General features: G+C 56.1%; 4 protein-coding genes across 4 annotated transcripts; all 4 read right to left on the reverse strand.

Moving 5' to 3' along the window:
- Positions 1–1,088: 1,088 nt before the first annotated feature.
- Positions 1,089–2,428, reverse strand: C8A04DRAFT_26065 (uncharacterized protein; the record flags this gene model as incomplete). The annotated part of the gene is made up of 3 exons (XM_062779787.1): positions 1,089–1,989; positions 2,046–2,147; positions 2,205–2,428. 3 exons carry the CDS (start codon positions 2,426–2,428, stop codon positions 1,089–1,091), a joined length of 1,227 nt encoding a protein of 408 aa, XP_062639618.1.
- A 2,386-nt stretch (positions 2,429–4,814) lies between these two features.
- On the reverse strand, positions 4,815–6,059 carry C8A04DRAFT_35222 (Tautomerase/MIF superfamily; the record flags this gene model as incomplete). Its single annotated transcript, XM_062783091.1, has 3 exons — positions 4,815–5,108; positions 5,182–5,637; positions 5,721–6,059. The coding sequence occupies 3 exons, from the start codon at positions 6,057–6,059 to the stop codon at positions 4,815–4,817; spliced, it is 1,089 nt and encodes a 362-aa protein (XP_062639619.1).
- Positions 6,060–7,951: 1,892 nt separating this feature from the next.
- C8A04DRAFT_26067 (uncharacterized protein) lies at positions 7,952–8,724 on the reverse strand (the record flags this gene model as incomplete). The annotated part of the gene is made up of 2 exons (XM_062779788.1): positions 7,952–8,287; positions 8,389–8,724. 2 exons carry the CDS (start codon positions 8,722–8,724, stop codon positions 7,952–7,954), a joined length of 672 nt encoding a protein of 223 aa, XP_062639620.1.
- Positions 8,725–10,955: 2,231 nt separating this feature from the next.
- On the reverse strand, positions 10,956–13,624 carry C8A04DRAFT_9992 (uncharacterized protein; the record flags this gene model as incomplete). The annotated part of the gene is made up of 3 exons (XM_062785713.1): positions 10,956–12,520; positions 12,610–13,203; positions 13,288–13,624. 3 exons carry the CDS (start codon positions 13,622–13,624, stop codon positions 10,956–10,958), a joined length of 2,496 nt encoding a protein of 831 aa, XP_062639621.1.
- Between the last annotated feature and the right edge of the window lie 644 nt (positions 13,625–14,268).

Raw genomic sequence — 14,268 nt, forward strand, 5'->3', positions numbered from 1 at the left:
ACGCCAAATAAAACCCCTCGCTGAAACGAGCGGGAAGGATCGCACTTCAGAGGCACCAGCCAAGCAGAGGTGGATGGTTGGATAGATTGCACGAGAGTGGGAAAACTAGAATGAGAGAGATCATGAGGGGAGCAAGCGAAACAAAAGTAAAGAACCGGCCAACACCACCGACCAGTTTCAAGAAACCGTCCAGGCACGGAGGGGGCCGAAGGATTGCCGGCCGTTCTGGGCGACCGACCAAGAATGACTCTGAGAAGCGCTATCAGAGAGGCCTCTCACAGTGAATTGACAATCAACCTTGGGTGCAATGCGGGCTGCAAGCGGCCTATGGGTCAACCTCGCAGTCACAGCTGCTGCGCCAGCACACCAACTGTCCCGGCTCCCTACCTCAATACCGATCCAAACCCCGCAAAAATGTGGTTGTTGGTTGTGATCTTTGAACGCTGTGAATCAACCCCTGTTTGCCAGGGGTTTGGGAAGTTGTGGGGCATTGTGGCTGTGAGCCTTGTGACTTCCATGAGGCAGCCGCAGCGGGTTGTGAACACCTATGTGTGGGGGGTTCGGGGAACGTACCCAGGGGATTTAACAGAGTAATGCTTAGGGTCTAGTATTACCTCAAAAATAAGAATTATATCTCCGTGGAATTATTACCGACCCAAGTGATCCATCTCTCCATTCCTGGAGAAGGACCGAGAGAATCGAGAAAAGACAAGATGTGTAAGCCGAGCAGGGAACGGCTTTGTGGGGTGCAACGGTGGAACCCCGCAGCACACCTGCGGCGGCCCCGAAAAGGGAGGCCCACACGTGCAAAGGGCAAGCAAGGGAGGGACAATGAAAACAAACAGCTTGTAATTACGGAAAACAAGACGCCAGACCAAATCACGTCACGATATATACTTGCTATACTATCCTTGAGTACAATCCCAAACAGGCATTCACGATACTTGGTGCTCCTGCCCTTTGGTCCGCAAACGACAAGCATTTTCGTCTCTTATCTTCCTGTCCGTCTCATTCCCCCCCCAACCGAACGAACCGGCTTTTGTAGTATTACCATCCATTCGACCCCCTTCATTCTTTTTGGCTCGCCCCTACACTAACCCAGCACTCTGAGGCCCCCCACCAATGACGTCCTTCGGCTTGGTGATCTCAAAAAACTCCGTTAACCCCTTGACCACAACATCCACATTCATATTGATCTGCGGCATCTTCTCGTACGACCCTTCTTTCATGATCGCCACCAGCGCTAAGAATTTGTCCACCTCGCGCAACATGATCGGCCGCCGCGCATCAGCCAGTACCATGCCGCTCTCCGCCCACTCACACGCGACCTGGTCATCGAGCGGTTGTGCCCACGGTTCACCCTCGAGCCGCTCACGCCAGTTCTCGGAGCGCGACCAGGAGCCGTAGACTTCCGTGAAGTCGATTATGACATCCACATAGTCGGAGCAGATCTCGTAGCTAGCCATGTCCTCAGGTGTGCTGTCTGTGGCGATGTAGATCTTTGTGTTAACGTCGAAGAGGTAGGCCTTTTCGAATCGACATGTGCGGCAGAGATTGGTAAGCATGGCTTCCAGTTGGCCCAGACGCGGGATCAGCTTCTGGATGACCTTGCTGAAAGCTTCAAATATGCTGTGATTGTAGATGGAGGTGAGATGGAAGTTGACCGGCGCGTTTTCGACGCCTTGGTCGGAGAGTTCGTCTTGGATGCGGATCGTTACGTCGCGCTGAATGTCGAGTCGGTAGTCGTCGCTCAAGCCGTCGACCTTGTGGATGAACACCTCGATATTAATGTGCGGGTAACTTCGGTGGAGGTGGAGGATCGTGGCGTTGAGACGGGCCACTGCCTCGAGGTAATCATCTTGGGCGTCAATCACCCATATCAAAGCGCCGATTTCGCCAAATATCGCGTCCATATCAAAGGTAAAGTTCGGATTGTCGAATATGTCGATTTGCCCGGGAAAATCCCATACTTGGAACTCCATGAACGAGCTGCCTAGCGTTAGGGGATCCCAATTCGGATAGGAGGACCTAGTGGCAGAACTTACCTGAGGCTGTCCTTTTGGATCCGCGCGGTGGACTCGAGGAATAATGTCTCGCTAGGGGGTAGTTTGTGAAAGACCACGCTCGAGATTGACGACTTGCCGCTCCTATCATCATCATCAGCAGAGTGTCAAAGATAAGAAGAAACCGACAACAAAACTCACCTCCTCTGGCCCATCAATAACAACCTGGGTCGCCCTTTAGTCTGAGGTGTGGTCGGGTCCGGCACCTTGGTGCCATCTTTCTTTTGTAACCGTTGTCGGTTCTGTTCGTAGACACGATGAAGATTTAGCGCTGCTGGACTGATAAATCGGACCGGATGAGGGCGGCTAGGCCCTCCTCTCGTGTCAGTCGGGACGTCCCCGTCCTCGGCATAAGTGAAAGACATGTTTGGTAATAGGACAAGCAGTAAACAGGATTGATGTTCGGATGGTGGTGGTGAAATCCAAAGGGCAGTTGGATAGGTCCTAGCATGAGGAGGACGGAGATGAGCAAGAATTTCTCGTCCTCACGGTCTCATCCTCAGCTCCCCTTTTTTGTAAACCCAGAGATCGTAGGCCCACGGGATTCAGGGCTGGCTCGTTTGTAGACGGACGAGAGGCTTCGCGCGTATTGGTCGTCGGATGTCTGAGCCGGCCGGAACGGGAGCGGGAGGGAAGCCGCGTGCGCAGGCCGCTTGTTGTTTTAAGACAAGATAAGCCCGGTGAAGGCGATCTGCCGTGGTGTTTGACGCAGGCGGCGCTTGCCTTGTGCGATGCCGAGGGCGTAAAGCCAAGGATGGACCCTCCGCCTTCGCGAGATCTCAAGAGTTGAGGTAGAGAAAAACAAGGTGATGGGAACCCTTTCTTCACCGCCACCGGATGAGTTCGTCGGCATCAGCAGCATAAGCAGCAGTGCCTCCCATTCTCATGTTTTTGGCCCATGCTCATCCTTGTCTCTCGCCCTCGTCTTGTTGACCCGGCCAGTCGGAAGCGAGTGGAACCCGGAGTACCAGAAACAGGACTTCAAGACGGGGGAGTAGCCGTGAAGGGAACGGGTATGGACTATATGCCCTCGAACAAGAAGACTAGGGCAAAAAATAAACACGGAGAGGGCGAGCGAGGATCAAGACGGCGGGTCCCGTGTCTTATCGTGGTACAACGAATTGTGACGAGGAATTTGTGGCCGTTGGCTCATCATACAGAGCCAACCAAGGGCTCCCGGGTTCCCGTGAGTCAGGGCAACCGGCGCCCACAAAAAGGTTCGGCTTGTCTCGTGCCTTCGTCATGCCTGCCGCTGCTCGGTGGTGGTCCGTGGTTCTCACGGAGAGCATCGCTGCCTAGGCTCGGAGCATGATGACACTGGCCCTGAAGTTGAGCATACCCCCGGCTAGGGGCACGTCCATCAGGATTTTCTTTGCTCGGAGACCTGTGCGAGTGGGAACACCAAGATGACCATGGGCCCGGTAGCGCGTTATTTCTGACCCAGAACGCCGGGTCATGCCACGCTGGTGATGCCGGCACAATGATGCTGCACTTGCAGGGGTAATGAAAATGATGATTCGGTGTGTTTGTTCGCAACTCAAAGGGCCATAAGAGAAAAACAGAGCAAACTGAAGCGGGCGTGGAAGGACGAATTTGAAGGAAGAAAAAAAAGGACAAGAAAAAACAAGTGAGGTTCATTACACCAATCCGGAGCCTGCTTACCTCCATCTTTTCTTTTTCGATTCCTTTTTTCGGTTTGTGGAACAACGACAACAGCCGGTCCCCAGCGAACCCTCAGACCGCCGGAGCCAACGGTCGTAACGGCCGGAAGCAACTCTCAGGCCGACGGCGTTCAAACACGCCCTTGGTTTGAGCTAAGAGCTCCAGGGGCAGGCGCCCAACGAGCAACCAGGGCAGGGGCTTGAGAGAGCTCTTAGAGCCTGAAACTTGGCGAATGGGAGACGGAGAGTTTTAGGCTCTTGGGATCCTCCTCCAATGGAATGAAATCGCGCGGCCGGTCGAGAGCGGCGAGTAAGAGCGTGGTTAAGAGACCGTCCGCGAGGCTGGCCGGTGTCCCGATTCGTAAGGAGAGGGAATGTGACTGGCGAGTTGAGATAAGAATGAAACGAAAAAAAGAAAGCAAGCATAAGGAAAGTAGTGGAAAGGGTATGACGAGCAGGGGCGTTTCAAAAGAACAGTGACTCTTCCCCAGGCTGCCAGCCTATGACAAGTAGTTGGCAGCGACGAGAATAAAGCCTTGTTCTTGATCAAACTTCCAGGTGGTCTAGAATGAGCGATACCAACCTCCCCCGCAAATGAGCCAGTTCCCCGTGGGCCTTGAGCCAGGGATCATACTCAGTCGGAACTTGGAATCTGTCGGGCCGACGGTGTTCTTGTTTTGGCAATTGTTTCGTGAATGTGTGGTGTTGTGCTGCGCGTGCGAGCTGGCCCTGATTGTCTTCGATATTGCGATCCAGGAGCAAGTTGCAGGTTGCCAAACTCAACACACCGTGATAACGTGCAGGTTGTGTTGGGGGAAGTTCAGACGATCTTTTAGGTGAGGTGACTGGGGCGCGCGAGGGCGTGCTGCAGGGAGCATGGTTACGTAAGAAAGGCAGGGACTGGCTGGACTGGGGTGAGTTTCTTGGCATTTAAGCACGTTTCCCAGCTCCTTCCTTCCTCTCGCTCCTGCTTTGAGCATCGCATCACAACAAGACATCAAACATGAAAATTTATTTCGGCATGACCGAGGCCCACCAAATCCTGGCACCCCGTCTCTTCGACAAACAAGACCCGTGATCTCAACAACACTCACACCACACCCAACCTCTCATCCACAATTGTCGGCAGCGATAATCGATCCGGGGATTTAGTACTAGAGCGCCTAAAAATGGTGGACACGAAACTCTTCTTCCTCCGCGCCGACTTATGTTGTTGCTGCTGCGGCTGGGACACATGATGAAAACCGGCCCGGTCGAGTTCAGGCGATCCCTTAAAGTACGATCCTGGCGTCCCTGATACCCCTTCGTCACCACTGCCCGGGGGCGTTAGCTCAGGAGTCGGGATATTTCCGGTCGGCGGACGAAGCGCAGTGAGGGACCGTTCCTAGCACAGGTCAAGTCAGCCAAGGCGATCCATCGCTTTCCCTTAGAAACGGCCACCTCGTGTAAACACTCACCGTCCTTGTCGGCTTGAGCCCCATCAGCGGGGACGACCCATCCTCGCATTCCGCACCCAGCGGCGAGCCGCCAGCATTCCCGCACTCTCCCTCATCAACAGTCCCAGGCCAACCGCCCTTTCGTTCCAGCTCTTCCACCTCCCCAGCCACCGTCTTCCCGCCACACGCCAAATGCACCTCCTGCACCGGCACAAAGCGCACCAAGCCCCGCTCGGGCGGCACGCCCAGCGTCTCGGCCATGTGACGCTGGATGAGCGCTGCGTTGCGCTTGTTGGTAGTCGGCTGGAGTTGTGTGGCCAGCGCGGCGACGGACATGGTGTAGGCCGGTTCGAAGGAGCCGGCGAAGAACATGCAAGCGCCGTGGTGGAGGGTGATGACGATGGAGGAGACGGGGCGCTGGTAGCGTGAGGAGAGGTGGTAGGCGAGCTCGGTGATGAAGGCGAATTCGTCGCGGATCTAGGGGTCGAGATTCGCGTGTCAGCGGGTATGTCTCCCGTGCTTGGTATGTACTCAAAGGCGACGGCTAAGAGGGGACGTACGATCACATTGGTCTTGACCTCGGCCGTGACGATGGCATCGCCATGGACCCGTTCTCGCGCTGGGCTTGTTGGGTGGACCGAGAAAGCGTCCTCGAAAAAGTTGCGTTTGCTCCGCTGCCGCGCCAGGTCACTCGTCCTCGGCTTCGGCTTCGGCTTACTTGTACTGCGAGCTCGACCAAGCGGTAGCGTTTCGTCGACCGTGCGCATGGCGTGGGTTTCTTCCGCGACGGGGGCAACGGAAAGGGCTTCTGGACTCTGGATCTCGTGCTCGAAGAAGATGCGCTCAAGGCGGGTTTCCCGTTTCGTGCTTCTAGTCTCGGACCGTGGGCTGGGACTCATCGTTATAGGTTTCCGTTCCCACACTCGGCTCGGAGTGGTGAGAGTTATAACTGCTGTATCTTCCAGGGTCCCCGAAGTGTGGCACACCTTTTAGCACTCCAATCGTGGCCGTAGAATAGGGCTCTGTTGATACTCCTTTGCCCCGCTCTTGAGACCCCTAGAATGGCGGGAAAATGGAAAACTAAAAAGAACACGACCAATCGCTCTAATTCCAAACGGAGGTAGACACCACTTTGTGCGTCTTCGGTCAGGTAAAAGAGTGGTAGCGGTGGTGGCGGTGGTGGTGTGTCGGGAGATGCGGGCTTCATGCAATCGCCTGCCTGTCTGATAAGGCGCGGATGTCACGAATTCTGATATGGATAGGCTTGTTCCACACGGGTATCTGCAGCCGTCTTCACCCACGCGCCAACTCTTTTTGACGCTGCCGCTTCGCCTGCCTGCCTGTCTGCAGGAGCCGGAGCAATCGCGTGGGAGAAACAGGAGCGACGGTGGCTGGAAACCAGGTGTGTCGGAGGAAGAAACAGAGACTCAGACCCGCCGGCGGACTCACAGCATATCGGCCGGTCCATTTGTTTCCTGAGCACACCACCCAATAACCTACGCAGTAAGTTACCACCTAGGAAACTAACAAGCATTTTCTGCGCTTGGCGATGATGTACTTCGTACTTGCGTACATATCCTACTCCCTGGGCCCCAAGACCCTGAGCTCGCGAAGCCAAGTCAATCTTCTCTCCCCAAATCATCCCCGACTTGAGCCCCTTCCCCCCGCCCCTTATTTTTATCATGCAAGAGCGGGCTCTCCATCTACCCGGATAGCTTACCCAGAGATAAATGAAACCCCCCTACTCCATAGGCGAATGGATCCCAAGCAGATAAGGATGCGGAACACGAAAAACAAAAAACCCGGATTCTGCAAAGTGATGATTGATAAAAGCGGTCTAATTATATCGCTCGCCTCGTGCTCGGCTCGAGTGAAGAGTGGTATCGTCTGGTTGTGGTTGTCTCGTGCATGCGAGGAGGTGCTAGTGTGAGCGGGGGGTCCCTCTCCATATTTCCCGGCGGCCCGAGGGGTTCGGGACAGGCCGAGATAAGAAACCGCCCCCCGACATCAACGTTGGGGGGATGATACCTATAGAGGAAAGTTTAAGTAGTGCTTCGTATGTGGTAAAGATCGAAAGGAAAAGTTGATGAGCAAAAACGTCTGCTTTTACCTCTAGTTACCACCAACTACCCCGCGAGAAGATCAACATGCTCGCCGTAGCGGTGAATGGTCCCTGGGTGCAGCAAACCGAGAGCCAGATGCAGCTTGCCTCTTGACCTGTCTAGAGTTGCGGTGGGACGGCCGGTCTGATTTCCCACCGAATATCAGGACGTTTGTTTGTCATCTTGTTTCTTGGTTTTGCTTCGAAGGGCAGCCCAACCCAGTACGGTGGGTGTCCAATGGGATAAAAGGGTGATCTACACGCCGAGAATCAGTTTGTTTGTGTGTGCAACGGTCTGGTTTTGACCCCTACATGGGGGAGCGAATGGTGCAGGTATATACATGCGGAGGTGTATGTGTGTACGTCTGAGGGAGAAACTGGATAAGGTGTAAGTGTCACGCTATGTAAGACCAGATACATAATACACGGGGTTAGTTAGCTCGTTCCATGGACAAGATGCCGAGGAATATGTACACTGATATTTGAGGTTGTACTAACGTGGAATATTATATGTACATCGATCGATACATAGATACAGAAACGGTGAAAATGACCTGACTTGCCCTCCCAAACACCAACAAGAAAACCCATAAAGCCTATCGCCTCCAGCCACATAGCCAACTTGTCCGTCACATCACCCCGTCGTACCTCATACAGATAGCCATCTCAACCAACACCCACCACCTCAGTTCAGCCCAAAACAGGCGTCTTCCTCGCCCCCAAATACCCGTCCACATACCTCTCCACCCTCCACTGCGCCCCAGCCAACACCACACCCGCAACCTCCACCGGCACCAGCACAACAGCCAGGTACAGCCCGGCCTGGCTCTGCTCGCAGAGTGTGTCCCAATAGGGAGCCTGGGTCATGGGCACGGCTCGCCAGCGACAGGTCCAGGATACGAAGGTGTCCGACACGTCGGAGGCGTTGGCGGTGTAGTAGAAGATGATGGCGATGAGGGAGGCGGTTAGGCCCAGGAGGGGGGTGGTGAAGGTTGTGGGGGTGTGGAGGGTTGCGCGGGTGCGGAGCTGGTCGGTGTTAGTTTATGTATGTAAGGTACTCAGTGGGTGGTTATCTGGGGGTGGGTGATGGAGGAATAGAGAAACAGGAGAGACAGGGAAATACGTACAGCACGCACATAACTGCACAAAACCCCAAACAGATTCACCACAACAACAACCGCACTACCCACAACCAACGACACCGTCGGGCGGACATTAAACTCGGCCGGCCACAGCGGCAACAATGTCGCCTCGTCCGCGACGTGTGTCTCGTTGTACACGCGTAGGGTTTGCCCGGCAAGCCCGAGCACGGTGAGGCCGATAAGCAAGGCGAGGGCCGTCGAGATGGCGCGGGCGCTGTCGAGGGCGCCGAGGGTGCGGAGTTTGGACTGGAGGTGCAGGTCGGGAGGGGGGAGACCCTCGAAGGAGGAGGCGGAGTTTTGAGAGCGGGTGCTTTTCTCCATGGTGTTTCGTGGTGCGCGTGTGTGGTGGTGTGTGTTTGTGGGTGGATGGGTTGGTGATAACTGGGTGGTGTTGAGAAGGAAAGGGATTTGTCGGAAACAAGACAAAACTGAACAAGATGGGAGGGGAACGGAGGCCTCGCCTGCGAAGGGAAAAGAAGGAAGAATAAAATATGTACGGAATAGAGATAACCACGACGGCAGCGACAACGAACTAAAACAAAACAAAACGCAACCACCCGGATCACGAACGACAGACAGGAGCAGGAGTACGAGCAAGAGCAAAAGCAGGTCTCACCGTATTAATATATAATAACTTATCCTCATTAACATGCACCAGCCCACTCACCTACTCAAATGTCTCGCTCACCCTCTCATCACCCCAAAGGAGGTATCCTGCAAGGCGAGCGGCTAGAAGAAATCGATAGTTCGTTTCGTTTGCCGTTGCCCAGGCGTCTCGGAGAAAACGGGCGGGCTGCTGCATCTCATCGTCGCGCGCTGCCACCCTCCCACACACATTCTCTGTATGTACGAAGTAGTATTGTCATGATCCCAGTTAATACCAGCCGGCCCAGACTGTGAAGGGCCGTCCAAGGAATTTCTTGAGAGTCCTTCTTCACTTCACTTCGATTCATCTCGTGAGGTCGCACGGAGAAGCGGGCGCTAAAACACCCAAACACCTCCAGGGCTCTCCGCATTTCCCCAATTCCGATTTGGGAAGGGGAGACTGGGCCGGGCCAGATGAGCTCATGCAAAGAATCGCAAGCGAACCCACCAAAAAAAAAAAGAGGATATCTCCGTCATTCCGATCCCTCCAGCCAGTGAGAAGCTTCAAAAGCCATGCCATGAGGCCATCAAAAGCCAAAAAGAATGACGGAACAAAAACCGGGCGGCCGCCTGTCCCGGCCACCCACGCGTGAAGGTGGTGGACGGGATCCATTGTCAAGCGGGCGCTTATCGACTCGCTGACAGTGCTGGGGGCCGTCCAATGAGAGCAGAGAAACCGGTGTTTTTGGGCTGTTGGTTGCGGGAGTTGCGGGAGTTGCTCGGCTGCAGGGGGTTTCATTGGGGGCGATTGGGCGCTTGTGCGGGGGTTTTAAGTGGTTCTTTTCCTGGAGTCCAGTCTCACCTGAAGGGCCAGCCCAGACTTGCCGTCGTGAGACCGACATCTCGTGATGTTTTTCGTCGGGTTGGCTTGATAGGGTTGCTTGTTACGGGCGACGGTTTGGTAACGGGATAATGCAATGATGCAGCGATGTATCTTGTGAAGGACGGGTACGCTTGCGAGATCTGCCTACCTTCACGAGGTGCTTGGTGAAGCCAGCCAAACAACCATTCATCCCTCCCGTACGTACAGTACATAATACAGTACATACAAACTTACATACATGTACATCCACAACCACAGGATACCAAACCCTCGCTAAACCCAACTCCCCAACAACCACCTCCCCGACCCAAATCTGTCTTGCATCCAACCGTTGACCCCCAAAGCGGCCTACCCGGCCAGGCCTATCCAGTCTGCCCCTCCGACCGGCCGACCGGCCAGCCGGCCATCAAAGCAGGCCGTCGAAGCAACCCGGCCTCGGGTTATTTTGTCCTGTACCATAGGCCGTAACATTTCCATATACCCACCGAGGCCCGGCCGCATTCCCAGCGGCCTGCTTACCTCTAGGTGCCTTACCTGCCTGTCTACCATGCGAGCTCGGAACTCGGGTATAAGGTAAATCATGCAGTGTGGGGGGGAAGGGGGGCAGGGACGGCGGTAACTGGAGGCGAGGTGCATGATGAAAGACGGGTGGGATGATTTCAGGAGGGAGAGTCGTTACAGTACCCACCTGGATAATCTTCCGTGGGTGGTGGGATTGTGCAGTTTGAGAATAACCGCTGATGGTCCGTCGGTTCGGTTGATGCATAGGGACTCCCGTCGAAGGAGAGAGGGTTGGGATTAGAGGAGGGAATCAACCCTAACCCTGTTATTAAAGGCGTTCAAGTATCACTAGAAAGACAAGATCTATTCTAGTCTAGTCTAGTCCAGTCCTATATCGCAGTCTATAACAAACACAAAAGTCCCACGCCATCCGGGTATCACAATGCAACTACCCCCCTTAATCCCCTTAATCTTCTATCCCCAACACCACCCGCGTCTCACCAAACGCCGAACGTTCCCTTCCCTTCCATCTCCTGCAGTCAACCGCCCACTACCCTCCCTATTCTCTCTCTCTCTCCCTCTCTCAGTTCTTACCCGTCCCTCGGGCAACTCCCAACCCAATCCCCTTCCCCCTCCCCCTAACCAACGCCCCCAACCCCTTCCCAACCGCCCCCAAATCCCCCAACATCGTAATATGCCCCCGATCCGTACACACCCTCCCCCCGCGCACAACCTCATACCCCTGCGGCATCATCGCCTCACGCGCCAGCACCACGCCATCACCACTAGCAAACAACAAATCATCGTAGGCGTCGGCACACGCGATGGCGTCGCGCGAGGTGATACCCGCTGCGTAGGTGGTGGGGATGTCTTTGGCGTAGATTAGGGCTAGGGGCGGGTAGGCGTTGGTGCGTTGGTGGGTGGGGTTGTGGGCGAGTTCGGAGCGGAAGCGTTTGGTTTCGGAGAGGGTGCGCCGGAGGTAGGCGATGTTGCGGGCGCGGGTGTCGTCGGGTTGTGGTTGTTGGTGGGATGGAGGCGGGGGGGTGGATGAGCGTTCGGGGGGGGATGGCGGGTGGGAGTTGGGGGGTGAGGAGGAGAATGGGGCTGAGGAACTGTTCATCTGTGGTGCTAGGGTGCGGTCTTTGAACATGGATTCTCTGATTTCGGCTGCTAAGCCTGCGGCTGGGTTGCTGGTTCGCTTGCTCTGCGTGCTGCTTCGGTTGCGCAGCGGTAGACTTGGGAGGGAATCGGACAGACTTAGCAGCGACCCGAACGCGCTGCTGCTCCGTGATAATGCGGGTAGTGCGGGTTCTGAGACACACGGGCAGAGCCGGTACTTGATCCAGTCGTCGACGTTGTAAAAGTCGATTTTGTACTCCTCCTTGGTGTTTTTATCAACAAACGCGAAGCCGTCCTCGGGTAAAAAGACAAAGGTCGTTCGCAGCGAGAAGTTGACCTGCGCCGTCAAGATCTTTTCGTTGAACAGCACCGCGTCGCCGTTGCGCAGCGGGCCGAGGATGTTGATGCACCGCTGCGGCACGCCGACGTACAACACCCCCCCGAACAACTCCGGCCGCTGGTTGACGGCGTGTCGCGTGATAAGCCCGCCGAGACTGTGTGCAATAACCCAAGCCCCGCGCTGTTCTGGGCGCACACCGGGCTGGTTCGACGGCAGCTTCTCCAGAAACTCGGCCAGTTTGCGGGATAGCAGATGCGGGCTGAGACGCCAGTCGTACCCGTAGTCGTGCACCCGCAGCGTGCCGTTCTTGGCATTCTCGCACTCTCGCAGTCGCTTGAACAACCGCTTCGAGATGTCCACGGGGCCGATGTTCTGCAGCATGCCGTCTGCGATGATGCTCTGCTCCATGGCCTCCTCGTCTTCCGGCTCCAGGCCGACTTCCAGGTTGACCTTGCGCACGCCCAGCTGCACCTTGACGGGCACCCAGAGCCGGCGGTGCGGGGCCTTGGCCGAGCGTAGGATCGACCCGCGGTAGCCGCCCATGACTACGATGTCGCCGGTGAGGTTTTCGAGCACCGCGTCCAGCGGATCGGCTGGGGCTGGCCGCGACTGGAGGATGCCCAGCGAGCCGGCGCGATGGCGCTGGATGGGGTCTGTTGCGGATTTCTTTAAAGGCGCGTTTAACAGATCTGGAAGTAGGTGTCAGCACACATTATCCCTGTTCCCGAGACATACACATATCCATGTATCCATGTGTGGGTTGTTGCGAGAGACTTACTCGGCATCTGCGGCAACTTAAACGACGGCCCGTCAAAACTATCCTTGATCGCCTTGATCCGCACATTCACCTGCTCCCGCACATGTGCAAACCGCTCATCGTCGCCCAAAGACGACACCCGCGACAGCGTGTGGTACAGCAGCGAGTCGTCCGACGCCGAGTGCCGCAACGTCCGCGGCCGTGCCGAGTCCGGCTGGATAGGGGATGAGCTCTGGCGCGTATGATGAGAGCGGTCAAGACCCCGGATAGGTGTGAGCGGGGTCAGGATAGAGGCTGGCGTTGGTACCGATGTTGGTGCTGGTGTTAGCGGTTGGGATCCAGGTCCATGGTGGCCGTCTTTTTGCGGGGAGCTAGAGCTGGAGTTGGAGGAAGAGGAAGAGAAGAAGGTCGGGGTCGTGATGTTGGATATTAGGCCGGACGGGATCGAAATGGACGGTAACGCCTTGGACAACCTCTTCAACGCACTTTCTCCGACCGACTGCGAGCGGTGCTGTCGCGAGTGTGTCTGGAACGCAGCGGCCATAGATGACCGGAACCGGCCCTGCTCCGGCACCAGGAACGTCTTGGGCCCAGCCTGCCACGGCGTGGGGAGCGCTGCGGCCGTGGACGCCCGGGACCGGGGTCCAGGCACAGGCACAGGCACGGGGACAGGCCCTTCTCCTCCCGCGCGCGTCTCACTGGGGATCGGGATCGGAACATGTGACGGTGACGGCTCGGCCATCGGCACCGTCCGTAGCGGCGGACTCGGCTCATCACCATCCCCCCCCACTACTTCAAACAGCCCGCCGGGCTGACGCTCAAACGCGGCAACTTTGTCAGCCGCCGGCGTCCGGGGCGAGGTAAGCCGGGTGGCTAGGGGGCTAATGGCGGGTTGCAGAAACGACTGGGCATCGTCCTGGTCGACATCCAAATCAAGGTCGTCCTCCTCGCTAACGGCCCCCTCCGGTGGTGGCGGTGATTCATCGCGCTTCCCTGCTACGGGAACGACCGGCTGGGTGCGTGTCGACGGGATCATCACGGGAGGGACGGAAACCGGGTGGGCCGGGGCCTCCATGATGTGAGATGTTGTCGATGCGTACATTGCAGGGCCGAGGACGACCGGCGCTTCTCCTTTGCGCCGGCTTATTCAGGTCACGGCAAATTCGATTCGGCCTTACGAAACAGTGTAGTATATGGCCCTGTGTGTCTTGTCGTCGTTTGTCGGGCCCCAAGACTACCACAGTACTTCGTATAAAAGATGAGATGCCGAGGCGAGTCAGGAAGGACAAGCTGTTTGGCGGTTTGTTTGGTTCGTGATCCTTGTTCCTTGCCACTCACAACAACCCTTCACCTCGTCATAACGTTATGCCGTCCAGGGGTCTTGTTCGCTCGTTCGTACACAGTAAAACATTACGAGGGGGTGAAAGGGCACAAAAAAGAGGAAAAAAGGGGAAAACGTCCCAATAACTAATAAATCATCAGACGAGCCCCACCGGGACGTTTATGAATGCTGAGAGAGAAAATGAGAGAGAACAACTCTAGAACGAAATAGAACAAAAGAAGGCAATGCAGTAAGCTGAGGCTGAAAATGGAACCCTAAAGGTCGGGTCGTCCGGAGGCCCGCCAGGCGAGGGATCGATGGACCACTTTCTCACCTGCCACCACCGTCTGCAGGGGCCT

This window comes from Dichotomopilus funicola (genome assembly GCF_033296635.1).
Source record: "Dichotomopilus funicola strain CBS 141.50 unplaced genomic scaffold C8A04scaffold_10, whole genome shotgun sequence".
In the NCBI taxonomy this organism is placed as follows: domain Eukaryota; kingdom Fungi; phylum Ascomycota; class Sordariomycetes; order Sordariales; family Chaetomiaceae; genus Dichotomopilus; species Dichotomopilus funicola.